Source organism: Podarcis tiliguerta (genome assembly GCF_965153285.1).
Source record: "Podarcis tiliguerta genome assembly, chromosome: 6".
Classification (NCBI taxonomy): domain Eukaryota; kingdom Metazoa; phylum Chordata; class Lepidosauria; order Squamata; family Lacertidae; genus Podarcis; species Podarcis tiliguerta.
The window spans coordinates 38743125-38770458 of NC_139539.1; the positions used below are offsets into that span (position 1 = coordinate 38743125).

The following is a 27334-nucleotide window of genomic DNA, read 5'->3' on the forward strand; positions in this document are numbered from 1 at the left end:
GGCTAGTAGTCCTGTGTCAAGCTAATCTGGAAATAAAGTTGGCAGTGTAAACAAATATTCTGCTGAAAGGCATGTATCAAGAGTACTTGATGTATTTTCTACATCTGTGTGGGGGTGGCATCTTTACTATATGCCAGTCATCTCAGTGAGAAATGTGTGCACTGTTCTAGGAAATCTGTTTTGGCTGAGTAAGCTTGTACATAATAAGGCGAGAAATCCAAAGGGGATTACTAAGCATTTCATTATCTTCACTTATCAGTATATAAGTGGAAGACAATCTCAAGGACAGGTACACAATGATTACCAATAAACAGGGAAGGCATCTCAAAACACGGTAAGATATTTCTATGATCTGTTTTCATGCACTTTCACAATACTTGTACGTGTGAATTTATCCACTCTACAAGATAATAGATATATCAGATAGAAAGACAGAATCCGATACAGCATTTAGATAGATGACAGACAGACAGATAGATAGATGATAGATAGCTATCTGAAATATATGCATCTTGTTGTATGTTAATTAGATTATTCACTGTAAAGGGTCATTTTATAAAGTGATTTTAATGCTTCAGAATTTAAGAGCATTCTCCCCCCACCAAAAAAAGAAAAAAAGAAATTCATTTCTGATCTTCTATGTCCATTTTTGTCTTTTCTTTTGTATACTTTCAAAAAATATCAGATACTAAAATGGTGAAGAGACGTTCCATGCAGTGAACACTATTAGGGACCCCTATTTGGGCTGCAGCTCCCTGACATGTATCTTAACTTGTATAAGCATGTTCACTTGCCTTCACACTGGACAAACTTGCCATAGGAAACACTGGTACACTACCAGGGTACCTGTGGCAAACACAATCACCATGAAAAGTGTGGTGTTGTGGTGTGTGTTGAGGGCTTCATCCAAATTTGACTGGAAAATGGACATTGATGTGCATGAAGACGCTAAACATTAATATGTTTATTGAGAACTACCAACTGATTCATTTCAGTGGGACCCTTTTTATGTTATCTTTCCGTTTCTTTACCTCAGAAAAAAACTTGATACTGTTTTTCACTGTTTTTTGCTTTTGAGACCTGAAACCCTTATAGCAAGCAGCTCAGAGGAGGTTGTGCTGTAATAATCCAGGAGGTCCTTAAACATAAAATAAACTTTATTAACTGTTTACAGAATGAGGAATCTTGTAAAAAGGAAGCTATATAGCTTCTCTATTGCTGAATCATTCCAGACTCCTCTGATTCACTTAAGCACAACCCACTTCTTATCCTCACAACAACCCTGAGAGGTAGGCTAGATGGTGACTCGTCATCTAGCAGTAAGCTATGTGGCTGAGCAGGGCTTGGGTCTGAATGGCTTTCAAGTGAGAGAGATGCATGTACTGGAACAAGAGATGGGGAAATATACAGGTGGTGCAAGCTATTTACCATACATTCCAGCTCATCATATAGAAAAGGTTGGTGTATACATACTACTGAACAGAATTATGTAGATGAGCCCCATTGTCCAACAAGCATCTTGCAGACCTGTTAAAAGACCAGCATGTACCTGTACAAGTAGGGCTGCCTCACAGGTCTTTTATTTCCCATTAATAGCTCTCCTGGCTGAATAGTGAATGTTTCCTACCCAGTGCTGAAATGGAGGGTGGCTACATTCTCTTTCTTCTGCACACAGCCTTTCTGCTGTGTTTGATCCCTACCAGCAGCCTCAAACAACTCCACTTTGGGCACTGCATGGTATCTGTGGATATGTATGAAATGCGGAAGGGATTTGGAGACATCAAGGAAATGACTGTGAGTATTGGTGGAAGGAGGCTTCATACGTGTTTGGAACTGCAGTGGATTTCGTGCGGGAAGCTTAGTCGCAGAGACAAATCTTGATACATCAATTTGTATTACTGAACCTTTTGGGTTTCTTCTTCTTCAGCAGTCTCAAGATCAACACACAAGCATCCGCCTCTTACATGGATCACATTCTCTTCAAAATACAAAGGTATCTCCCCTAAGCCATTCAGTGATTAAATTGGGGGTGGGAGGAAGAAGACATGTGTGTGTGTGTGTGTGTGTGTGTGAGAGAGAGAGAGAGAGAGAGAGAGAGAGAGAGAGAGAGAGAGATTTGGCAGACTTTTCAGATTTTCTTGTAAATCTTTGTCCTTGAAAACTTGTTGGTATAAGCTTTCTGTCCCTTGCACATTCTGTTCTCTTATTTGGAGAAGTGCTCATATTCCAACAAAATATTAATCTTAAAAAATAGAGGTGAAAATAACTCCTGTTGAACTCAGTAGATGGATTCAATTGGACTGAAAATCTTTCTTTATTCAGAATGTGTCTCCTTTGTGTGCCCTAATATCTATGTCTTTTGTTGGTGATGACGTATATGTATCTCATATGTTCACACATATGGATTCTAATATATCGTTGTCCCATTTACACAATAGTGCCAAAGTTGGCAATAGTTCTGTAATCAAAGCTAACAAAGTCATACCGTGGTACCTCAGGTTAAGTACCTAATTCGTTCTGGAGGTCCGTTCTTAACCTGAAACTGTTCTTAACCTGAAGCACCACTTTAGCTAATGGGGCCTCCTGCTGCCACTGCGCCACTGGAGCATGATTTCTGTTCTCATCCTGAAGCAAAGTTCTTAACCCGAGGTACTATTTCTGGATTAGCAGATTTAGATTTCAGGATTAGATTTTTGACAGGTCATGACTGACATTCAGTGGAGTTTAGTATTAATAGTATTTGTTACTTGCAGAATTTGTTATATGCAGTATTTGAAAGGTGGTATGAAATTTAAGGAGATAACTGTTTAAGATGTTTCATATATGATAACTGATAAAATCAAAATGATTGTGAATTGTCAATAAGCCTCTGATTTGAACTGTAATGAATTATTCAATGAAATGTTGCCTATTCTAATAAGTTATCCTGATTTGCTTTAGTCCGAAGACAGGTGTTGCTTTTTTCATTACTTGTTGAAATTCTACCTGGTTAATGTCTTCAATCAATGCACAGAAGGAAACAACTTTCATCAAAGGAGAGTCAGCAGGATTGCCAACAACTTCCTCAGTATTAAGAAGGAACTGACACTCTGTGTAAGTTGCAGCAATGAACAATCCTATAGCAGTAATGGGCATACTTATAGTAGCTTTAGTACATAATACCAGTAAAATCATGCATGCACTGAAAACAACAAACCAGATTACAACTCATACAACCTTGGAATAAGTCTATGGGCTTTCTAATTGGTCATAATGGGTTTCAGTTCTCCCCCTCTGTGGTCAGCCAAGACAAGAAAAGTGCCCAGAACATTGGTGCCTGCTTTTAAATACATATCTTGTAAATTTCCTCTGGGTTTTTTGTTTTTGTTTTATGGGAACTAACAATCTGAGTAGACCTGCCTACTCAGATATAAAATCCTATTGAGTTCAATGGGGCTTACTGTAAAGGAATGTAGGATTTAGCTGGGAAGCTTTTTCTAAAAATTTGCAAAGCAGTGCAGTTTTTCAAAAGTTCATAAAGAAGTAGGTTGCAGGACTGTGCCAAATTTTAATAAGGTTTGATATGTAAAATTTACAGGAGGGGGAAACTCCACATTCCAGACTACCAGATATTTTTTACACTTGTTTGTAAAACAATTGTTTGCAAAGGGGGGGGGGTCCCCAATTTTTATTTATTCCTAGCCATTTCAGGATCATGAAGTCACAATGACATGTATCCCATAAGATATGGATATATCATTGAAGGGAGAAAGACAAATGAGTATCGTGAAAGGCAGGAAGCGTTTTTGACTATGCTAAATCTACTTGGGGATGCGAAGGAAAAAGGGAACATGTTCTTACCACCTAGTTTAAGTTCCACATCCTTCAGATGGAATGATATGAACAGTCAGATGCACGTTTGAATTTGCATCCCGTTGAAAATAATGCTGGACGAATGGATAGCATTCATTACCAGATGTGAATCCAGAGGCAAATCATGATGCATTCATTTCATTCGAACTGGCGTTCAGGCTCAAAACTGGATGTGTGCCCCAGTCCACATTCTGCTCCAATCATGCACAACTGTGAAAATTAATCAATGAGCACAAATACTCTCTCACCAATGGGCACAAATCCTCATAGTTTCCCCTTATGAACAGTTCCATATTTTTTTCCACAAAGGGGTGCAAAAATTGTCAACAAGGCAGCATGTGTTTTTGGAGTGAGGAAAATGTTCGTGACATCTCTCTCTCTCTCTCTCTCTCTCTCTCTCTCTCTCTCTCTCCCTCTCCCTCTCCCTCTCTCTCTCTCTCTCTCCCTCTCCCTCTCCCTCTCTCTCCATTTCAGCTCATTGTTAAATATATAACTCTCCAAATTGGCGGATGTTTTCATTATGGCAGTACCACTGCTACAAAGCTTCCTTGAGGTTTCCAGTGCATCTCAGATGCTTTTTGTGGGCCTGAAATCAGCAATGATGCATGGTTTTAAAAAGGAAGGAAGAAAAACTCAGCAGATCTGTAAGAACAGCAGTGATCAGAGAGCTTTCCACAAGTACATCAGACCTAGTGGGTTACTAGATAACCAGAATTTCTCTCTCTCCGCCCAGAGCAATCACGTGGGTTAAGGCTTTGGTTTTCAAACTGTAGGGAGGGCCCTTGAGAGAAGAGAGTAAATGACAGACCATCCTTGAGCAGTATTCACTGAATACTGAACTCAGTGGAACTTATTCCAGAGTAAGCTAATAAAAGAGATGAATGGGCAAAATTGCTGCTGAGGAATAAAATACATGCAAAGGGTTGCCATATTTCGAACAGGGGAAATCTGGATGGAAAAGTTGTTGTGCTTTTTCTGGAAAATTGAAAAAAATAATAATGAAGTTTTCGAGCTATTTTTATGGAAAATAAGCAAAAACCAAAAAAAAAAAAAACCCCACTAGTCATAAGAAGAGAAGACTCCCTGGAAAAGACCCTGATGTTGGGAAAGATGGAGGGCACAAGGAGAAGGGGACGACAGAGGATGAGATGGTTGGATGGTGTTCTTGAAGCTACCAGCATGAGTTTGACCAAACTGCGGGAGGAGGACAGAAGTGCCTGGCGTGCTCTGGTCCATGGGGTCACGAAGAGTCGGACACGACTAACCGACTAAACAATAACAGTTTGCCATACGTCCAAATTTTCCTGGACATTTTAAAGATTTTCGCCCAGACACTGCTGCTGCCTACAGTATTCCGGATATGTTCGGGAAATTCTGGACGTATGTCAACCCTATACATGCATGGGGGGGGAGGAGGGGGAGTGTTCCTACATTATAAAGCCCTCTAATATTCCTTCACCCTAATATACAGGTCTTGACATGAGGCCACAAATGGCTGCACATGAGCATCTCTGCAAGTTTGAACAAATGGACTGAGCTTGGTTCTGGGGCAGGGGGAGAAGTATGTTTAGAAGGAAACCCTGCTTTCAAAGTGTTAGAGAAATGTTGACATAAGTGCAAGCTCCATGCAGAAAACTTGCCACCCTCATAGAATTGTCATAAGCAGTGGATGTAACAAGCAAAAACAAAATAATTGCATACACAGATGTAGCACAGTTGATAAAATGGCTTTAACTCTGAAAAACTTCAGATAACGTGTCAGATGCCAGTCCCTTGTCAACTGCAGTTATGTTGCCCATAGGTACATGGATATCAACTCCATCTGCAAGACTGATTCCAGGATATATATTAAAATGGGTTTTATGCATTCAGTAAACCTAAATTCAGATTTGTAATTTAAAATTGGTCTTCAGTAAAGTGCCAAAAGCTTCCATTTCTTCATTAGCCTTTGTAGTAGTGTCAAATAATATAGCTCTTTGATGTTCTCATTGCTACATTTTCTTCCTCCTTTGCCTGACGTGGCATTTGATGACCAATTAGCTTTGTACAGCACTTACATGCATGAGTGGTTACAGCAGACTAGGAAGAAACTGCTTCTGCAGACCCTCTTTTCCATATTTTATTACATGGCTCTCACAACATATTTTTCACAAGTAGAGAATAGATGTGCTCCCATACCAAACACGGTAAAGGTAAAAAGGTAAAGGTACCCCTGCCCGTACGGGCCAGTCTTGACAGACTCTAGGGTTGTGCGCCCATCTCACTCAAAGAGGCCAAGGGCCAGCGCTGTCCGAAGACACTTCCGGGTCACGTGGCCAGCGTGACATCGCTGCTCTGGCGAGCCAGAGCCGCACACGGAAACGCCGTTTACCTTCCCGCTAGTAAGCGGTCCCTATTTATCTACTTGCACCCGGGAGTGCTTTCGAACTGCTAGGTTCGCAGGCGCTGGGACCGAACAGCGGGAGCGCACCCCGCCGCGGGGATTCGAACCGCCGACCTTTCGATCGGCAAGCCCTAGGCACTGAGGCTTTAACCCACAGCGCCACCCGCGTCCCCAAACACGATAATTTAGTAATTCAGCATTTGTTTTTGCATTCAGTTCAGCAGTACTGTGAATCTTGTTCCTCTTGAAGATATATGTTTGAACACAATATACATGAAGAAATATGTCTAAACATAATTTATTTAATGCATTATTTTCCTTCAGGATCCTGTCATAACATGCTCCTGTGGGAAGGAAGCCAATCAAAGATATGAACAAATCCTGAATCAGTTTCAGAGGGTAAATGTGTTTTCACTTTGCAATTTAGCTAATGGAATGCAGGTGCTCTCTTAAGCGGGTTGCAGGAGTCTGGTGTTGAACTGACTTTTGGCATGAGACCAGCCTGGCTGGAACCCTTTCTTGTCACTCCAGAAACTGTCTTCATGGCTTGCTCAGAAAAACAAGCACAGCATTTCCCAAGCCTAGCTGGAAACCTAGGATCTTTCATAGACCCATAGAATTGTAGAGTTGGAAGGAGTCTCAAGCGTCATCTAGTTCCCTGCAAATGCAAGAATCTCAACTAAAGCACCCATCACAGATGGCCATCCAACCTCTGCTTAGAAACCTCCAAGGAAGAAGAGTCCACTTTCAAACAGCTCTTACTGTCCAAAAGTTCTTCCCGACATTTAGTTGGAATCTCCTTTCTTGTAACTTGAATCCATTGGTTCAGGTCATACCCTCCAGAGCAGGAGAGAAGAAGCTTTCTCCATCTTCCATGTGAGAGCACTTTAGATATTTGAAGTTGGCTATCATATCTCAGTCTCTTCTTTTCCAGGCTAAACATACCCAACTCCCTCAACCATTCCTTCGTTTCCAAACCCTTGATCATCTTGGTCGCCCTCTTCTGCACACGTTCCAGCTTGTCAATATTCTTCTTAAACTGGCACCCAGAGCTGGACATAGTATTCCAGGTGTGGCCTGGCCAAGATAGAATAGAGAAGTATTTTGACTTCCCTGGATCTGTCTGGACACTGTACTTCTGTTGATGCAGTCTAGAATAGCATTAGCTTTTTTTGCTGGTGCATCACACTGTTGGCTCATGCTAAGCTGAACCATGGCAGAATCAGATGAAGAGAGCCATAATTGGATCTTCTGTGTCTTAAAGAAAATAAAAGCAAGTCAGCAAGGAAGGAGGACACTTTGGATTGAGAATGTAAAATTTCCCCCTTGAACTGATATAAATTGTCCCCAATCCTGCAGAAGCTGCTGTTTACCCTGTTAAGGTACCCATACTTACATAATTTTCTGTTACACCTTGCTGTACAAACAGCTACAGAAGTAATGCAGGAGACACCAGAGATATGTCATTTGTTATCCAGTATTCACACTGGTTGTTTGGAAAGTTTATCTTTTCCTGTTCCTTTTCAGATGGACTCACACTCTGCAGCAGTTAAAGCCCTTGGGGAGCTCGACATCCTACTGGATTGGATCGATAAAACAGACTAGGAAAAGGCTGGACACGAGAATGGGCCACACAGAGGCTTTAATTTTGTGAACCCCCAAAAGCTTCATCCACTAGCACTGATGTTGAATATCTGCCAAATGCTCCAATATCTGATATTGGATATCTATATTTGACACCTGGCAATAACTTGTAGTACTATGTAACCATCTCATGTGCAATTCAACTTCCCGCATTTCCTCCTTTCATGCATCCCTAAATCTATTCTGGGTTTCCCCTCAACCCTTCAGAGCAAATTTGGTCTGCTCTGAGGCCTTGGGGCACTTGCAAGGGAAAGAGGGAGGGAGTCCCATTGTGGAGTCATAAATCCTCGCACTGTTGGGACAGTAACTTGGTGCTACATTGGGTACAAGCGAACATTTATTCTTCTTAACATGATTTATGTGTCAGACCCAGGTATGTACAAAGTTCATTTGATCTAGCACAGTGATTTAGTTAGTAAATCACTAACTAAAAAATGTCCCAGAGAGTCCCTCAACTCTCCAGGGTTTATATTTCGGACAGCACGGGGGAGAAGGAATGGATGAAAATTGGCATTTCTACAAGCAGAACATTCCACTGCTAACCCCAGAAATGATCCAGCACAGTACTAAATAATTATCAGCCAATGTTCATGGCTATTGCACTTGCAGTTTGTAGTATTTCATGATATGTCGTAGTGTTGGTGTTGACATTATTTATTAATAAATATTTATTTATTGAGCATGTTCATATCCTCCTGCCTTTCCAGCCAAAAGGATCAGCAAGGTAGCTTCCCCTCAGCATAAAAACAGCTTGCATTATAAGGAGTTTTTGGTGGGCTTCTTAAAGGGGATCTTATGGTGTCCAATCTTCTAAAGGACTTGAAACTCATACTGATACCCACTTACCCAGGAGTAAGCCCCATTTAAGACAGTAGGGTTTACTTCTAAGTTTTAAAAAAGCATTGTGTTGTTTTGCGATAGGTTTTGATGCGGAAGACTGTGGGAGAGGCTGGTTTCATCTTTATACATTTTGTTTCTGATTCTGTAAGGCTGCGAGGCAGGGGACTGCTAGGGTGAAAGCTTCATTCCCTCATTTTATTTCTTATACACATATTTAACCTCACCCGTAGGACAGAGTTGTAACATGTTGTGGGGAGTTCTGAAGTGATTGAATACATTTTGTGTGTGGCTATGTGGTGTTTAGTATGATCATATTTTTTGAAGTGTAGGGTTGGTTGTAAAACCTGCTCCTTTCAGTCACTGACAAAAGCTGTCTTTGCCAGTGCTTGTTATCCTGAGAAGTTGTCTTTCCCAGTTCTAAGAAAGCTGTGTTGTCTCAAAGCCCCCAACTGGCATAACCTGATGAAGGAAACCTTTGGAGAACTGTGTTGGAGTGCAAAGGATTCCCCTTTTTATATACTTCATTATACAAATATCACATAGACCCCCGTAAGATGCAACAGAGAAATTTGTGTAAAATGTATGGTATTAAGTTGCAAAACAAAAAAAAAAAGTAAATCTCACCAAAGCATTAGTGCTAGATGCAAATTTATTGCTGTATCTCCTGCCACAACAAGAGAATTCAGGGAAGCTCAATACTAAATGTTTTCTGAATGTGAAACATTTTGGAAATATATTGTTTGAGTAGATTACACAAAAAAATGTGTTTCTCACACACAATCATCCATTTAGCAATACAAAGAGTAATACAGAAGGTATTATTTCAAGACAAGTACAGTAATGTATAGCATTTAATTGCATTAAAATCAAATGCATTGTGTAATTATGGCTGTAATCCTAAACACATTTACTAGGGAGAAAGCCCTACTGAGCACAGCTGCACTTCAAAGTAGACTTTGTACACCACCTTACTTTCATGAATGGCAGTAGTGAAACAATATATAATTTATAGTTATATAAATTATATGCAGAAAATTCTACTGTAGAAGTACTGTATAATTAACAGGTGGAATTGGTCCATCAGATGTTTTGTTTTTGTCCCAACTGAAGTTGATCTTATTAAGAGACTTCCTTGTCTCAGCTTTGTAGTATATGAAAACTCACAGTCTTTAATATATTTACAGCACAGTCCTATGCATGTTTACTCAAAAACAAGTCTACCTTACTTCAGTGGAACTTAGGCTCTTGGTGATAGGGCTACATCCCTCACATTCAAACCTTAGCATATTTTCTTCGAAGTATGCACTGCTTAGTGATAGCAGCCTTAAATTTATAAGCTTGGGATCCAGAATTCCCAGGAGCAGATCTCTGCTCATAAGACACTCCTACAGGAAGGAACAGTTATACAGGCAATTTTCACTGCTTCCTGCTTCCTAGTGCAGTCCCTATGCCATCTGAAAAGCTGCTCTGGAGGACTAGGGCACTCTTCAAAACAGTGTGGGAAATGGTGGTGGGCAGGAAGAGGGAACATTAGCACCTCTTTTCTTCTGCTGGGAGCATCTGCTGGATCAAAGCCTGTTCCATGATGAACTAGTCTAGTCTAAATATTAATATTTCAAGATTTACCAGTAATAGCTTATATTTGGTTCCTACAATCAGTTTACCTATTTGCTCCATTTTCTATGGACATGATTTCTTTTAGTGTGTTGCATGTGGAGATACAATGGATAGTTTGTGTTATCTGCAATTAATTATGTGACATGCCCCAATTAGCATTTTCAAATTTCTTCATATAAAAGTTGGTGCGTTATTGAACTGGTAGCAGCCTTCCCAAGGTATTTCATATAGGACAAAAATATATTTCAATTCCCCTCATCTAGCATAATTGTCCCTCTTTTCCTTTCTTTGCCAGAGTTGTTCTCATTTACAAAATTAAGCTGATTTTGCACATATCCACCCATTCACTATAGATACTTCTCCAATCTTCTGTTTCTGACTTACCATAAATTGAGCTATGCCACCATCCTACAAATATTTTCCTTTCCTTTCCTGCATATTATATCAAAGTAATTGGGTTTCATGGCTATATTTGTTTTGGGGTTTTAGAATCCCACATCCTAATGCTCACTGAAAGAGATGTATATATACAGCAAACATGTGAAAAATACTAGTTCCAGGATGGCAAGGGACAATAATGCACAAATTAATAAAAACAAAATGATAGGGAGTTGTGGCCTGGACTTGTCTAACCATGAACACATGCAGCCTTCCAAGAACATATATACACACTTCTTGAAATGAGTGAAAGGTGTTCAAGAGCAGACATGTTTTGAACAAACTGAACTCTTGCAACAGTCCTGAAATCCATCTCCCCCACTGTCCTTTGCAAACCGGCAGAAATGTGATACATGGATAGCATTCTTCTCCAGTGGAAGGAAGGGTGTGGGGAAGAATTTCATGAAATCTCAAGGAAGAGCTATTACTGCCTTTTCAGCTCTCTGAATCAAAGCCCCTTCCACATATATAAGCCACTACAACGGGTGCCAGGGGTCCCTACATGAGCTGGTTGCTTTTGTGTTGGGAGTGTTCTGTTCTGGAACCTTGTCTTCATATGCATAACTTTTGTCATCAAATCATAGATATTTTGAAACCTGCTTTAGGACTAGTTAAAGTTTAACAAAATGAATGTGCTTCCAGCATAATACTTGTTGATATCCATGAGAGTGTTTTTAAATAATTTGGATAGAGATAAACATGTGGGGGGGAGGGGGAATATGTAGACAGCAATACCTATTCAGGGTTGGGTTCTTGCTGCTGTTTTCGATGTAAGCTCACTGGAAGAGAAAAACTATCCATAATGTAGCTTGAAATGCTTTGTTTTTAACAATATGTTTTGCCTGACTCCTCATTTAGGTGCACTGGCAATCTACTCAGTACAACTCCTGCCTAGGTCTTGTGGAAAGAAATGGGAGCTGTCCAAGACAAGAGCACATTTGCTTTACAATAAGATGTGTTTAGCTTTGGTTTTGCTGCTCACTTAATTGTAGAAAGTCTTGCATGATTCAAGAGGTGGTGCAATTGAGTCGCAGATGAGCAAAGAGAATGTAGGAAAGTGCTACCTGACTGGAGCAGAGGTGCTGTCCCCAAAGCTAACTCCGTAGAACTGAACTTTGGAAGACCCATAGCAGTCCTGCTGCTAAAGTCAAACCCTTCCTGTTCAAGTACAGGGGCTGTGTGTGTGCATCCTTCAAGCCCAGCACCTTATGCAGTTCTTTAAGGCACAAGAGGGCTTTGCACCTTAAAGCATTGGGGGGAATTGGTCTATTGACGTGTAGCTGCTCAACCACGTGGCAGTCTAATGAGCACCCAGGTGTTTTTCAAAGCTTCCCATCTAGTGCCCACTAGGGAAGTGCCCACTTTTATCTCCTTAATTCTCTAGAATGGACTATGCAACACAGAATACTGATTCTGATTCTAATATGCCTCCAGCCAATTTAGCAGGATATCCAGTTCTCCAAGGGCTTTCATAGCAGCAAGTGTAACATCCATCTGGAAGTTAATTAACATGAAAACTTGGTCAATAACAAAAGCATTTGGGGGTGGTACATTAGCATTTTGGGGTGGGATGTAAACATTCCCCTTTAGTCACCTGCTGCCTTTATTTTTGTTGTTAAGATTAATATCATAATCAGTAACCATTTCTATTGCACTTTAAACTTCAGGTTGCAGTCCAATCAGTTTACCTGCTCATAGTTTCTGACGATCTGCTGATATTTGTTTGTTGCCTCTTCCCCACAGGTGCACATATTTTCATCCTGCTGGGAAATTATAGTAAGAATACCCATTGGCATAATAAAATTCAGTAGAGGTTTGGGACATACCAGTTTCATCAGCTGCGTTTTATCAGACTGTACTACATACAGTGAATCCATCACTACCACTAATAGTGGACTTGGGTGGCTGATGGAAACAGAACCAAAGTGGGGCTATGGAAACAAATCTTTCTATTCTTAAATTCAGATCTCTATATCAGCTTGTATTCTTTTTTTGAAAAAGAAGTCCTTGTGAAAATTTATTAGATAGTGCAAATTTCTCCTGATATGTTTGTATGCAATTTTGCTTAATATACACAATTTTGCAGAACATTTCCTCCTAAAATAATGCATTTGGTACCATATTTTCACCATATTGAGGCCAGTCCTGGCCAGGGAGGGCAGGATATAAATAATTTGTTTTAAATCATCATCATTATCATTTTAATGGAAACTTTACCACTGTGTGTGCATTTTTATACATGTTACTTGACAAGAGAACTACAATGCAAACTTTGGAGAAGTCTAAACAAAATAAAAAAATTCCTTCTAGTAGCACCTTAGAGACCAACTAAGTTTGTTATTGGTATGAGCTTTCTTGTGCATGCACACTTCTTCAGTGAAAAATTCAAAGGATGGCTGTGTTTCAGTTCATATATTGTAAATGTAAGTTAGATAGATTCACCTTTTAATGGAAAAGAAAAAATCAGAAAACTGAGGTAGAGGGTAAGGAGTTTGCCCTGCTTGTGTGTAATGGCCAGCTGCAACCCTGAATGAACAGCTCTTGTGAGTATGGCAGTTACGCTAAAATATTCTGTGGAGGGCCTCAATTGTTATCTTTATTTCAGTAATGCTCTGTGGTAATTGTTCGACTTTGGGGCCAGAACTGCCTGCTTGTGTACTTCTCTGCACATTCCTCCTAATTCTCTACATTAGGCATTATCTATTGCATAATATCTTTAAAATATATCACAAAATACCACTCAGTTCTCTGGCAGTATCTCCTCCGAAGAAAACTGACCCTTTCAAGTGGTTCACATTCTATAACTTAAAGAAGGCAACAGAATCGTAATGAACAAATCTGAAGATTAATCAGATTAATTTACAACCCTTCCTAATAAACATTCAGGGCAATGAAAATATGATAATTTCCACAAAACCAACATGTGACTTACACACACTCTGAATTTCTTCTCTATGCTGAGGAAGGAGTTGGCTATGCCACTGATTTTCCGATTGATGTAAAGACTTCCTGTCTCACAGTGCCTGAAGACTTTGTCCAGGTAAAATCTTAAGATGCTACGAGCAAGGCAACAGCTGTCTAAAGTCTCCAGGGAGAGAGTTTGGATTTATTAAACACTGTAAGACAAAGCTTCCAGACCATGGCAGTTGTAGTTTTTTCAGAACCTTTAGGCAAATTTGCATTGAGGCTTCCCACACACCAGCAAGGAAAACTGATAAAAGCTTATATCCTGCTCCCACCATCCCAGCCCCGCAGCAGGTGAACTTGTATCATATCACAATGGGTTGTATTCAGCTTAGTCATATGCAGAGTAGACCAACTAAATCCAATAGACTTAACTTAGTCAAACCCATTGTTTTCAGTGGGTGTACTCTGAGTGGATGCAAACATTATTTTAAAGCATTTGTTGTTGCATTAATGCAGCCATCAGCCAGTGGAGAGTCCTGTACTACTGGAACTGCCAGATTAATGCAGGTTGAACTAATTAATTAAATGTTTTTAAAAAAATCATGCTGTTGTGGGAAGCAGATCAGATCTACATCTAAGGCCACTTTCCAAAACCAGTGCCTCCAGCAACACATCATTTTCCAATTGATGCATTTCTTGGTTGGGAATGCTGGCATATCAGCAAGACAAAACCCACCTGCATCATTTACAAGGTTTTTTGCCCCCCTCCAAAAGCTGACCAATCCTAAAATAGCCTTAAACATGGTTTACACATCAGCAGTAGGTCTTATACCATTACATGGACCTGGGGCTACAAGCATTCCAAATAAGTTTATCTGGAAGTAAAGCCAATAGGGCTTGCTTCTCAGTGTAAATGCATAGAACTGCCTTATTTGTTTAGAAGACATATACAGCAACACTCTGCACAGAATAGCAACTTAACATTCAGCATGGCATTTCAACCCATCTAAAGCCATACCATTCGAGAAATGTACTCTCTTTCTAAAATCCTTTTTAAATAAAATGCTCATGCAGACTTACAACAGATATCGAAAACCAACCAGCCAAGGGCAACAGAGATGGCAAGGGAGTTTCAGACAAAAGTAGACTGAACTGTTCAAAGTAGGATGAACCGTGTGATCGTTAATGTTCTCTTAAATCAAAATCTGCTTGCTTTCCACAAGTTGATTCAAATATATTAATAGTGATATCATTTTGCTACAGAAATTGCAAAGAGATATTCTAACTAGTAGCACTTACTTGAAAGTTATGCAGAGAATGTGGGTGCAAAATGCTTGCTGTTCTGATAGGATCTCTGGCTTGCTAAATAGGGAAGAGAGATGATCCAGTCTGATTATGTGCTTTTTGCCACACCGATCATTAAACAACTACAGCCTAACAGCACATAAATATAGTTTAATATAACTGTAGGCTTCAGCTTGAAAAAAGGTAACAAATCAAACGATATCTGGAGGAGAAAACAACTGTACTTTCAGATCAGCCAGATTTATATTGTCACTGGGTCTAAGTACGTTTCTTGGAGCTAAGACTGCATTGGATAGTATTGCTAAAAATGTTAATGAAACAGCTTTTGGAGTGGAAAGATTTATGGGAACTGATAAAATGTTATTGTTAAAGTTGAGTTTCTGAATTGATTGAAACGAAACATTTCTGATCTAGCAAACAAGCTCCCAATCAAGAATGTATGGAGGTAACGGTCATCTGGGTTTGCTGTAAATTTCAAACTAGTATGCTTAAAGATGAAAAACTTCAAATCAATTCTTTAAATTCAACACCCTTTTCTTTCCCCACACTGCACAATAGTGAGAGTAATTCTACTGAAACTTCTTACATTGACTTTTTAAATGTTGATAAACTCCACTTTCTTCAAGCAATTTGAAGAAATTCTGCAGGGGGAAATGTTTCTTACAACATAACTTTAAGCACATATACTCATATGAAGGTCCCATTAGTTTCTTCTAGGTAAATTTAGGACATCCAGCTAATTTTTTTATTTGAGCAATCTAATTTAGTTTAAACCCATTCAACCTGCACCCACAATTCAATTTTCCAAATCAGCTAATGGATCAGTTTAGCAATTAAACATTTGCAGTAATTGTGTTTGCTGGTGTTGCTTCTTGTCCTGTCTTTAGTGACAAAATAGAACAATCACTTGTTATCTTTCTGGGGATTGTCTTTTAAATATATGGATATTACTAGCTGTGATGTTACCATATATGAGAGAGTGCTGGAGGGGAAATAGTTAAATAGGTTGCACCAACAGGATCCAGGGGGGTGGAGTCAGTGGGTCTATAAAGGAGTTCTGAGAGGAGTTCTGGGAGTTAGTTCGTTGGGAGTTGTGGGTGGGTAGTTGATTGGTTTTTGAGTGGGTTGGCTGGCTGGGAAAGGCAGTTGGTAATAGAGAGACAGTTAGGGCAGTTGGTCCTTGAGTGTGGGGTGGTAGCAGAGATAGAGAGAGGAACATAAGACTAAGAAAGTAAAGAGGAACACCATTTGGAATGCTGTAATAGTTTTGTTTTGAGTCTGAAATAAAATACACTCTTCTTTATGAATTGAAAAGCTGACTGAGACTGAAGTGATTTTACCAGGGAGGACCTGGTTGGTGGCAGCGGATTAGTGGTGTACGGGTCAATAGTCCGTGAGACGACCGGGGCCTCCGTACGAATGCCACACTAGCCTACACACAACTTAGAAGTTTTCTCTATGCTGAATTAAATGTGGCTATACCAAAACAGCCATGCTTTGTTTTCTTTTTCACAAAGGTTGAAAAGCACCCCTTATTTTCCTCATGCTTTGGCATTTTTCGCAAACACACCCATGTTCTCTTAATGCTAGGGTTGCCATATTTCAAAAAGTAAAAACCAGGACACCCCGAAAGTTGAGCACAGCCTTTCAAAAATCCCCCCCAGGCATCAATTCCACCTTTGAACTCCTGGTAATATCCGGGACGTATGACAGCCCTATTAATGCTATACTTAATGTTCACAATTTCTTCTTTTTCCTCACAGTCTTCACTCTCATTTGCATACATTGTCATTTAATCCTATTGGTTGTGGTGGCCCATGTGAAACTGATGACGATATCTAATGCAATACCAGTGTAGAAATTTGGAAACAAAATCAATTGGATTTAACAGGAAGGTGGGTCAATGAAAGCTGTGGAGGAAACGAGGAAGAAAGAAAATATTGCCAAGAACTATAACCATGTGCCAAGTGAATAAAATGATGCCAAAGGAGCAATGAAATGATTCTGGTATTTGGCAAAGTGACGATTTATTTTGCCACAACCCATTCAGCTGTGCCATGAGCGCTACATTTGACATAAATACTGACAAAGAGAATATTTGACACAAAGCTACTGAATATACTCAGAGCTGCCAATCTTTCCTCCAATTTCTTGCTCTTAAAAGTCATCCTTTCTCCCACAGCTATCAAGACTTTTGGACCTTTGTGAATTGTAAATGCTCAACTCAGGCAAACCATTATCGTGTTGGCTTCTATATGTCCTCTGCACTGAGTTTCCAAGAGATTGGCTCTTATGATAGAAGGAGAAAAGAACAATACTTACAATGACCTTTTTAATTGTACCAAAGCATTCCCGGATTTCATGAATATTAATTGAAATGCTGCAAGGTCCAAACTGGAAAAACCTGTCCCCCAAAACAGGCGGCAGCAGGAGATAGAGAAAGAGGCTGAAAAACACTTGCATAGTCTGGAGAATGAAGAACCTCTGGGTGGCTAAAGTGTGTTCCTGTTAAGAGGGGAAATGTTTTTGAATTATTTTGCCTCTGCATTATGCTTCATGCATTATCTGTAAAGTGCTAATCATCATCGTCATCATCATATTTTTTTTTTAACATGACTGGTCACAGGTGGGTCATATGTTAATCTGATCCAGACATGCAACTTCTTGTATTGTTTTATTATTTTCACCATGTGCTATCTGCAACTTCTCCCTTTATATTCTCCCTTTATATTTTACAGTGTGATAGTAGTGCTTTCTGGACAGAACTCTGGAACAGAAATAAGATATCCAATAGCAGGAAAAAAATGGCTGGGTAGGTTGAAAACCAATGAATATGCAACTGCTGCTGATAACTGCTTTGAGATGTTTTTCTACAATCAAGCAGTATATACATTTTATTAAGTAAGTAAGTAAGTGCAAAGTGAAGCCTGTTAGGGTTGGTTGGTTGGTTAGTTAGTTAGTTTATATTTACAAATATTTGCTGTTGTGGATGCCTTGTTGAGATTTCTGCATTGCAGGGGAATGGACTAGATGATCCTTGGCATCCCTTCCAAGTCTATGATTCTGTGATTTTATGAATCACTGGCCTTACCACACATATATACAGGAATAGGTTGCAAACTTGACTTTAACTTGACAAGATAAAAAACTGAGTTCATAGTAGAAAGGTCCCTGGAGCCAGCAGCTCAGTGACATAGTGTCTTAGAGTGTCTACTCTCAGTGGGGCTTATTTTCAGGTGGGTGTGTATTGAACACAGCTTCAGTGTTAGGAAATATTAGTAGAGGATTAGAGGTGAAAAACTGTAGCACCTTTATATTAACTGACAATTACCCACTACAATTCTGATTGGTCCACTTTAAGGTATGGGAAATGATCAAGAAGACAGGTGATCTTCCATTGAAAAAACAGAGGAAGAATGGGCTCCCCTCCACCCGGGCACCTTTCAGTTAACTAGATACTCAGCAAAACAAAAGAGAACCACTTCTGTCACTTGATAAAACTAGTAACTTGCCACCTGCAGCTCCTTCCTCACCCTTCCTTTGAAGGAGGAACCTGCATCCAGGACCATGTCACCAACTTCTAGGGACTTGAACAGGGATTGGAGACCCCCAACTGTTGTGTATTGAGTCAAAGGATTTTATATCTGTATTATTATTGTCTATATTTGCATTAGGGTAAAGTAACTGCCTTTTGGTTTCAGGGGGTACAGCTACTATTGGTTCATTTAAACTGCTGTATTTGGATCCTCTGTCTTATTGGTTTCCTCCAAAAGGCAGGACTGTGATTGCCTGATATTGTTCCCTCCAAAATGTATCCTTTCTAGCTAGTCCCCTGTCCCTATAAATGTAGCTTTCCCCTCCTCAGTCTTCAGTCTTGTTTGCTGTAATAAAGAAGTGTTACTAGAGAACTGTCTCCAGCAGGTTATGTCAAGAGAGCTGAAATCACAAACCCCACGTCACAACAACTGGCGACGAAGGTGGGATCCGGAATGCTGAGGAGCGGTTAAACGCAGCCCTGCCTCAGAGTCCGGATTGCAGCTAAGAACAAGACTCACTGGCCAGCTGAGAAGACGACCCTGCCACAGGACAATGGAGAGTCCAAGGGTATTGGAGCCCTTCCAGCCATCAGAGCCCCACACGTGGGAAGACTACGTCGAACGCTTCGAGTTCTTCGCAGTGGCTCAAGGGATCACCGATGCCAGCAAAAGAAGGGCCACATTCCTGAGCTACTGTGGGCCTGAGACCTTCAAGCTGGCCAAGGCATTGCTTGCTCCAGCGAAGCTAAGTGAGACATCTCTCAAAGATATTCTTGCCTGCCTAACAAGCCATTTGGCGCCTACTGAGACCAAGATGGCCCGGCGGATGGAGTTTCATGAGAGGCAGCAGCGTGCTGGGGAGTCTGTATCTGCATTTCTAGCTGAACTGCGGAAGCTCGCTCAGCACTGCGACTTCCAAAATCTGGAAGAGACTCTCCTGGATCGGTTTATCGGTGGTCTGAGCAGCAAGAAAGCCAGAAGACGCATCGTGGCTAAAGAAGAGGTTACCCTTGCTTCAGCCTTGAAGGAGGCCACCGCCACGGAGAATTATGAAAGAGAGGAGCTTGATGCCAGTCGCAAGGCCCCTAAGCCACAGATAGAAGTTGCGCATGCCATGGACGAGCTAGAGGCTACTCCGAGCCAGAGCCCAGTCCGTGGGGTCGAGTCAGTGCGTCAGGCCTGCACAGTGCACAAAGATCACCGAGGCAGGTGTCCAGGTTGTGGCGGAAACCATGAGCGGAAGAGTTGTCGTTTCCGGGATGCTATGTGCCGGACGTGCGGGAAGACAGGTCACATCGCCAGGGTCTGTAGATCGGCGGCGTTGGGAGCGACAGGAACACCTAGACTGGAGCATCGCAGACCGCCCACAGCAACCCATTTTCTAAAGGACTGCCACTATGTAACGGAGATCAACGGGAGGGTCGTGCAGTTCCCAGCGCAAGGCAAGGCACACGTCAAGGTGAAGATTGAGGGTCAGCAGTGCGACATGGAGGTGGACTCCGGATCTGGATTCACTATCGTGTCGGACCAGACCGCGAGGACATTCTTCCCCAGGGGTAAGTTGCCCCCTCTGGAGCCCTTCCCGGCAACCTTGCAGTCATACTCAGCGGGCCGCATCCATGTTATGGGAATGTGTGCCGTGAGAGTTCAGTTCCGGGACAAACAGGCTGTACTCAAACTGGTGATTGCGAAGGGCAGTCGCCCCAGTCTCCTGGGCACTGACTGGTTCCCCGCCCTGGGACTGAGTATATCAGGGCTTAATTCAATCCAAACCTGCCCTGAGATGAGCGAGGCATTATGCAAAGAGTTTGCTGGTCTCTTTAATGGAAAACTGGGTTGTTATAAAGGGCCCCCAGTTGACTTCGAGTTGGACCCTGGGGTGGCCCCAATCCGACTCAAACCAAGGCGAGTGCCATTTGCACTGCAACCCAAGATCGAAGCAGAGCTGGATAAATTGGTCAAGCAGGGAGTTCTCTCACCCGTGGACTCTGCTAAGTGGGAGACTCCAATCGTCACGCCCCTTAAAGCAAATGGGGAAGTCAGGATCTGTGCAGATTACAAATGTACTATCAATAAGGCACTCAGGGGAAACTCATACCCCATTCCAGTCGTATCACATCTGTTGGCTAAACTGGCTGGGGGCAAGGTGTTTGCCAAAATTGACCTGGCACAAGCCTACCAACAGCTGCCAGTAACCCCACAATCAGCGGAAGCACAGACTATTGTCACACATAAAGGGGCGTTCAGAGTTAACAGATTACAATTTGGAGTTTGTGTGGCCCCAGGGATTTTTCAAGGGCTCATGGAACGCCTGTTAAGAGGTCTGCCGGGGGTCTTGCCATTTTTTGATGACGTTTTGATTGCTGGAAAAGACCCACAGGAACTGGTTGCGCGTGTCCGTGCAGTGTTGCTCAAGTTCAAGGAGGTGGGGTTGCAACTGAAAAAGGAAAAATGCAGTTTTGGGGTGCCAGCTGTGGATTTCTTGGGGTTTAAAATTGATGCATCAGGCATCCACCCCACAGATGCTAAGATTAAGGCCATCATCGAGGCACCACGACCACAGAACAAGACGGAGTTGCAGTCATTCCTGGGACTTATTAACTTTTATCATTCGTTCTTACCCCATAAAGCTTCGGTAGCTGAACCATTACATAGACTGTTGCAGAAAAAGAATGTGTGGCGATGGGGGCAGGGGCAGCAGAAGGCTTTTGACTCCTTGCGAAGAATGCTGAGTAGCGGGAGCGTCCTTGCTCATTATGATGAGTCAAAGCCGCTGGTCCTGGCATGTGATGCCTCTCAATACGGCCTGGGGGCGGTGCTGAGTCATAGGGAACTGGATGGGTCGGAAAAGCCCATCTCTTTCTATTCCCGTACGTTGTCGCCCACGGAGCGCAACTATGCTCAAATTGACAAAGAGGCGCTTGCAATTGTGGCAGGAATCAAAAAGTTCCATGATTATGTGTACGGTCGCCATTTCTCCATTGAAACGGACCACAAACCACTGTTAGGGTTGTTCAACCCGAACAAACAAACGCCACAAATTCTCTCCCCCAGAATGTTGCGTTGGTCTATATTCCTGAACGGGTTCCAGTACACCTTGACCCATGTGCCGGGGAAACGGTTGTGCCACGCTGATGCGCTGAGTCGATTGCCCCTTCCTGGCGGGAGCAATGAGGATCCCGCTCCAGCGGAGCACATAATGATGCTGGAAACACTTCCGGGGGCTCCTGTAACGGCTACTGATATAGCTGAGAAAACGAGGAAAGATGCTGTTCTCTCCCGTGTGCTCACTTGGGTGGGGAGGGGGTGGCCAGGTGGTCCGCATGAAGACAAATTCAGGCCTTATGCGACAAGGCAGCACGAGTTGTCCATGCATAAGGGTTGTCTCCTGTGGGGAGATAGGGTGATCATCCCAGCACCACTGAGAAACAGGGTGCTTGAGACGCTTCACATGGGACACCCGGGAATGGTCAGGATGAAGTCGCTAGCCCGATGTTATGTGTGGTGGCCTGGAATGGACCAGAACATAGAACAATGGGTACGAACATGTAAGGCATGCCAAGAGGTGCGGCCAGAAGTGGCCAGAGCACCAGTTCACTGGTGGGAGCAGTCCAGATCTCCCTGGAGCCGGCTGCACTTAGATTTTGCTGGGCCATTCCAGGGGAAGGTCTTTTTGGTTGTCGTCGATGCATATTCCAAATGGTTAGAAGTGGCGATGGTCCCTAGCATGGCATCAGCTGCCGTAATCAAGGTGTTGAGGCAGCTGTTTGCAACCCACGGGTTACCTGAGACCATTGTATCAGATAATGGGGCAGCTTTTGTATCCCAAGAATTCAGGGCATTCTTGGCTGATAACTTCATAAGAGGGGTCACATCCGCGCCCTTTCACCCATCCTCCAATGGGCAGGCTGAGCGCATGGTAAGAACAGCCAAAGAATCCATTGCGCGCTTAATGGAGGGTAACTGGTCAGCTCGCATCGCGCGAATGTTATTTTTGCAGCATGCGACGCCGTGTACTGCGACGGGCAAGTCGCCAGCTGAGCTGCTCTTGGGTAGAAGACTGGTAACGGTGCTGGATTATGTCCACCCGGATAAAATGCCAAACCATAATTCAAGAGCAACCCCCCAGGCTGAGACTGACACAACAAGGTATCTCGCCCCTGAAGATCTGGTCTGGGTGAGGAACTATTCACGAGGTTCGCGGTGGGTGGCTGGTGTGGTCACCCGGGCTAGTGGACCTGTGTCCTATTATGTAACCTTGGAAAATGGGCAAGTTTGGAAGAGACATATAGATCAGCTGAGGCGCCGGGCGCTCAGCAGGGAGGAGTCAGATAATTCATCCCTGGCTAACGACGCAGAGCTGCAAGACCAGAGTGAAAATGGCCCAGAGGTGCAGTCACCAGGGGCTTCAGCAAATGAACCAGGGTCTGCTAGTCCTCATGATGACGAGGTACAGGTAGGGAACCCTGAGATGTCTGGGACTCCATCTGTTCCTGAGGAAACCCCTATAGCAGCCCCTCTACCACAGGTAACACCCAATCCAGAACCGGCAACGCCTGTTGTCAGGAGATCAAGTAGAAGTTGTAGGACCCCACAGTACCTGAGAGATTACGTCTGCTGTGCTCACTAGGGGGGGAGGGGTGTTGTGTATTGAGTCAAAGGATTTTATATCTGTATTATTATTGTCTATATTTGCATTAGGGTAAAGTAACTGCCTTTTGGTTTCAGGGGGTACAGCTACTATTGGTTCATTTAAACTGCTGTATTTGGATCCTCTGTCTTATTGGTTTCCTCCAAAAGGCAGGACTGTGATTGCCTGATATTGTTCCCTCCAAAATGTATCCTTTCTAGCTAGTCCCCTGTCCCTATAAATGTAGCTTTCCCCTCCTCAGTCTTCAGTCTTGTTTGCTGTAATAAAGAAGTGTTACTAGAGAACTGTCTCCAGCAGGTTATGTCAAGAGAGCTGAAATCACAAACCCCACGTCACAACACCAACCCTTCCAGATGTTGCTGGACTCCAAACCCTATCATCCCTTACTATTGATCATGCTGGCTGGGGATGATGGGAGTTGGAGTCCAACAACATATGAAGGGCCACTGACTCCTCATCCTTGTACAGTATTGCAGAAACTGCCATACACCCATCCATGTATCTGAAACATCTTATGTTATATTGGATTTAAATAATTGAAAATTTTATTGAAAGCCAATCTTGACTAAAATGTGGTTGATAAATGTAATCATTAATAAATAAAAAAGATGGATTAAACAATTGAGAGGGAAATATTTTGTTGCTACACTGTAAGAATGAATTAATAAAGATATAATTTCATTTTACTCCAAAAGAAGTAATTATTGACCTTATGATACAGAATTAAAAGGAACAGAAAATTGGGTTGGTTGTTTTTTTACTAGCATTAGATCATTTTTAAAGATTTGGATGAATTTGTGGAGTTAGAACTAGTAATACCCAAGTATAGCATAATCCTATTTAGTGAAAACTAAAATTTTAGATATCAGAGCATAGAGATCACTATTTTTATAGTTTGGTGTGCACATTCAGATAGTATTTAACTGGTTTATAAATTGTGAAAATAGATACAGAAACCAATTCCACTGTAGCATAATCTCATAGCATTCCTGACTCAGAAATTAGTCTCTCATGTAGTTAGTTCCAATCCTAATTCTGGAAAGTCAGTCCTTTATTCTGGCCTGTCAAAAAACACTGTAAGTTTACAGCAGCTATCTGGATCTTTTCATGCATACTCATCACTCAGCTGAAGCATATTGCTGCTGGTGCAAAATAACTTTCAAACAAGATCAACTAGATATAAATGCCTGTATGTTATAGCTGCATATGCATATAAGCAGGGAGGCATGTTGTAATTACCGAAAAGTAAGCCAAATGCATAGATATACATCTTGGATAGTGTCTTACCCTAGGCTTTGATGTGTAGATGCTTGCCTCTTGATTTGATGATGAATCTGAAAATGTCTGATGGTTTTATAGAAGTAAAGAGCGGAAATCAGTCTTTGAGGTTTTTTCCATGCGTCCTTTTCTCAGTACTCCATTTCCACATAGTTTTCCTTTATTTGGGAGTGGGAATTTTGGAGTTTCCTTGTACTGATTCGATCCAAGATGAAAGGTTGAGCTTCACGTAGCTGTCCCTTTTGCCTTATCTATCAGCTAGCAGGTATACATTGGCAATGAATTCCAAAATCCTATATCTGCCATTGCTTTTGTCTCAGGAGCAGAGGGTTGTAACCAACACTGGCAAAACAGAATTCTACCTACCTAATATAACACCAGTCATGGCCCAACTGCACTGGCTGCCAACTAGTTTCCAAGGTCAATTTGAAGTGCTGGTATTGATCTATAAAACCTTCTGCAGCTCAGGACCCCAATACCTCAAGAACCGCCTCTCCCCATATGAACAGACCTAGATTTAGACCCTGCAATCGTTATCTGAGGCACTTCTTTGTGTGCCCACTGTATGGGCAGTTAGAGAGCCAATTTGTGGAATGCTCTCCCCAGGGTGCCTTCATTATATATCTTTAGATGTTAGGCAAGAACATTCTTCTTAAACCAGGCCTTCAGCTGTTAACCAATCTATGGCCTTAAAACAGTGTGTGTGTGTGTGTGTGTGTGTGGTTATTGTCTTTTTAATTATGTGTGAGACCATAGAATTGTAAAGTTGGAAGGGACCACGAGGGTCATCTAGTATAGAGTATGGGGCCAGGCAGCACTAGGGATTTGCAGTTCTTCTAGATTACTTTGCTTGGTCTAATACAAAACAGCATTTCATGTACATGGTATCAAACATAGTAGGCTGTGTTCTGCTGGCACTTCCCATCATGGTCTATTTAGCATTGTGGAGCTAAAGTGGAGGAGAGGGCAGGTACCTCCAGGAAGAGATGTGCATGAGAAAAGGGGGTTCCTACAAGAGGCCTTCTTTTGGATTATGCCACCCGTTTTGTTCCTTAGGCAGCCTACCTTCTGGAAATGCCCTTCTCTTAAAAGATTGATTATTCCACCTGAGAATTTCCTTCTTGCATCACTTCAGCTGCTGCTCTGCCTGCAAGGAAGATGGAAACTGTGTGTCAAAGAAGGCTGTTTGCAAATGCTGCAGAAAATGCAACTTGAAAAAAGAGACAATGCACATATTTTTGTAAACTAAGAAATCTTTAATTTTTTTTTTAATGGGCTTTTGAAGCACCATGAGTGAAAACGTCAGACTATCTGGTACTCAGCGGGACACCAAACTGCTCCCTTCCCTTCAATAGAATCAGACCACTGCATGGCAAACTAATATGTTTGCCCCCTGAAGAACTAAAACACAGTGAGAACGTTTGCATTTTATGAAGGAACACAGGAAAGAGAGTTTGAGGATATAAATCAGCCTGTTGCCCATTCTTCCGTAATGTCTCTGCTGTATTCTGTTCCAATAATCTTCATTTAGAATTCTAACATTAAAGACCTTCTTGAAAAGTCTTTTGCCTCATGCTGAAGCCCAGGGTGGCCAATTAATAAATAATTTGCATAGTGCAGAAATTTGCACTGCTTCGATTAGTGGGGCAGTTATAAAGCAACTGTAACAAGGAAGCTACATTTTAACAGTGCCAGGGTGTGGTTCGTTCTCAATACATTGCTGAAAAGTTACGTATCTAAAGGCCTTCAGCAATGTTTGGCGTTAAAAATTTGTAAAAATGCAACACAAATTTCCCTGAGTTTCCAGCTGGTGCATGTTGGGGAAACACTAAAGGAAGCAAAATACAGTACATTTCCCACTGAATTGTTATATTTGTCCATCTCCCCAAAATTCCCCAACAGTTTTTCAAGAAGAAGAAGAAGAAGAAGAAGAAGAAGAAAATGATGACAACAGACATTATAATCACTTATTATTATAACCTACAGGTGAACAGAAGTAGAAGGTTAAAGTCCAGCAAAAAATAAAAATCAATCAACAGGAAGTATACACACACACACACACACACACACACACGTGTGTGTGTGTGTGTGTGTGTGTGTGTGTGTCTATTGTAATGGAGGGGCAGATAGATTTTTAACAGTGAAGTCAGTTATCCATTTCCTAAAATCATTGTACAAAGCCCTAAGGATGGGAGCAAATACTCTTCAGAACTTTCCCATCTTCTAAAAAACAAAATCAATTTTAAACACGCCTAGATAAAAAGAAGAGGAAAAAGACCCTAGACCTATTTGTTTGTAATTGGAAAGTTTCTTAGCTAGCAGGACCGTTCTCATGTGCTATTTTTATCCAATTATCCACAAAAGAATAGAGAATATTAAGTAAATCCCTTTAAAAAATCAACCCCAAACTATAAAACAGTGGCATATAACCTCTGTCCCAATCCGGCTCAGTGGGAGTCCTAAATAGGCCCATATGGTTGCTTTCCCCAAAGCATGCCCACCTGTCGTATGCCTGACATCATATGTGATGCCAGGTGTGGGGCAAGTCAAGATGTAGCTGAGGGAGCTCCTTGGACATTGTGACCTGTTGACCCACCCACCTGACAAAGAGGTCACAGGAGTTGGGGGAGGTAAGAATCCAGCCAACCATCCAAATCTACTTCTCCATTCCTGCTGCAAAGACTGCTCTTCCAAAACAACAAAAACAAAAAAATGTTGCCATTATCCTTTTGGAACTTGGTAGGATTCAACACCTCAGAATGAGCTACTGTGTCTGCAAATTTCCTCCACTTCTACAGAAAAGTTATAGTCAGATCGCTTTGCTTTTTGGGATAACTCGTTTGGGTTTACAGACAGAAAGCTCTGTATGGCTTTGTAAATGTA

At 41.8% G+C, this 27334-nt stretch overlaps 2 protein-coding genes and 1 long non-coding RNA gene across 7 annotated transcripts in view; 2 read left to right on the plus strand and 1 right to left on the minus strand.

Moving 5' to 3' along the window:
* The first annotated feature begins 224 nt into the window (after window positions 1-224).
* Window positions 225-9280, plus strand: IL20 (interleukin 20). 3 transcript variants are annotated; one of them, XM_083444628.1, is made up of 6 exons: window positions 225-334; window positions 1597-1794; window positions 1928-1993; window positions 2941-3093; window positions 6560-6634; window positions 7763-9280. In XM_083444628.1, the coding sequence occupies exons 2-6, from the start codon at window positions 1639-1641 to the stop codon at window positions 7838-7840; spliced, it is 528 nt and encodes a 175-aa protein (XP_083300754.1). In that variant the 5' UTR covers window positions 225-334; window positions 1597-1638; the 3' UTR covers window positions 7841-9280. The 3 variants fall into 3 exon arrangements, with proteins under 3 accessions (XP_083300754.1, XP_083300753.1, XP_083300755.1); XM_083444627.1 differs by lacking the exon at window positions 225-334 and having other exon boundaries at window positions 1157-1794; XM_083444629.1 differs by lacking the exons at window positions 225-334; window positions 6560-6634 and having other exon boundaries at window positions 1157-1794.
* Window positions 6628-27334, minus strand: part of LOC310679377 (interleukin-20-like) — a 53970-nt gene continuing 33263 nt past the window's right edge. For both annotated transcript variants that reach the window (XM_083444601.1, XM_083444602.1), the window contains 7 exons: window positions 25517-25598; window positions 24461-24524; window positions 17309-17491; window positions 14981-15043; window positions 13707-13859; window positions 12463-12537; window positions 6628-7492 (listed from right to left, as the gene is read on the minus strand). In XM_083444601.1, coding sequence (XP_083300727.1) covers window positions 7220-7492; window positions 12463-12537; window positions 13707-13859; window positions 14981-15043; window positions 17309-17449 — 705 coding nt within the window. In that variant the 5' untranslated portion in view covers window positions 17450-17491; window positions 24461-24524; window positions 25517-25598 and the 3' untranslated portion in view covers window positions 6628-7219. The remainder of the gene's footprint in view (window positions 7493-12462; window positions 12538-13706; window positions 13860-14980; window positions 15044-17308; window positions 17492-24460; window positions 24525-25516; window positions 25599-27334) is intronic.
* On the plus strand, window positions 16166-25992 carry LOC310679429. 2 transcript variants are annotated; one of them, XR_014512252.1, is made up of 3 exons: window positions 16166-16217; window positions 17725-17887; window positions 25587-25992. It is a non-coding gene; the product is annotated as an uncharacterized lncRNA (long non-coding RNA). The 2 variants fall into 2 exon arrangements; XR_014512253.1 differs by lacking the exon at window positions 16166-16217 and adding an exon at window positions 17509-17612.

Excerpts from the sequence above, each read along its gene's own strand:
- IL20 (XM_083444628.1), top strand. The coding sequence starts at position 1,639 with ATGGAGGGTGGCTACATTCTCTTTCTTCTGCACACAGCCTTTCTGCTG. Across the intron at positions 1,795-1,927 it reads GAGACATCAAGGAAATGACT|CAGTCTCAAGATCAACACAC; the intron begins GTGAGTATTGGT and ends CTTCTTCTTCAG. Across the intron at positions 3,094-6,559 it reads AGAAGGAACTGACACTCTGT|GATCCTGTCATAACATGCTC; the intron begins GTAAGTTGCAGC and ends ATTTTCCTTCAG.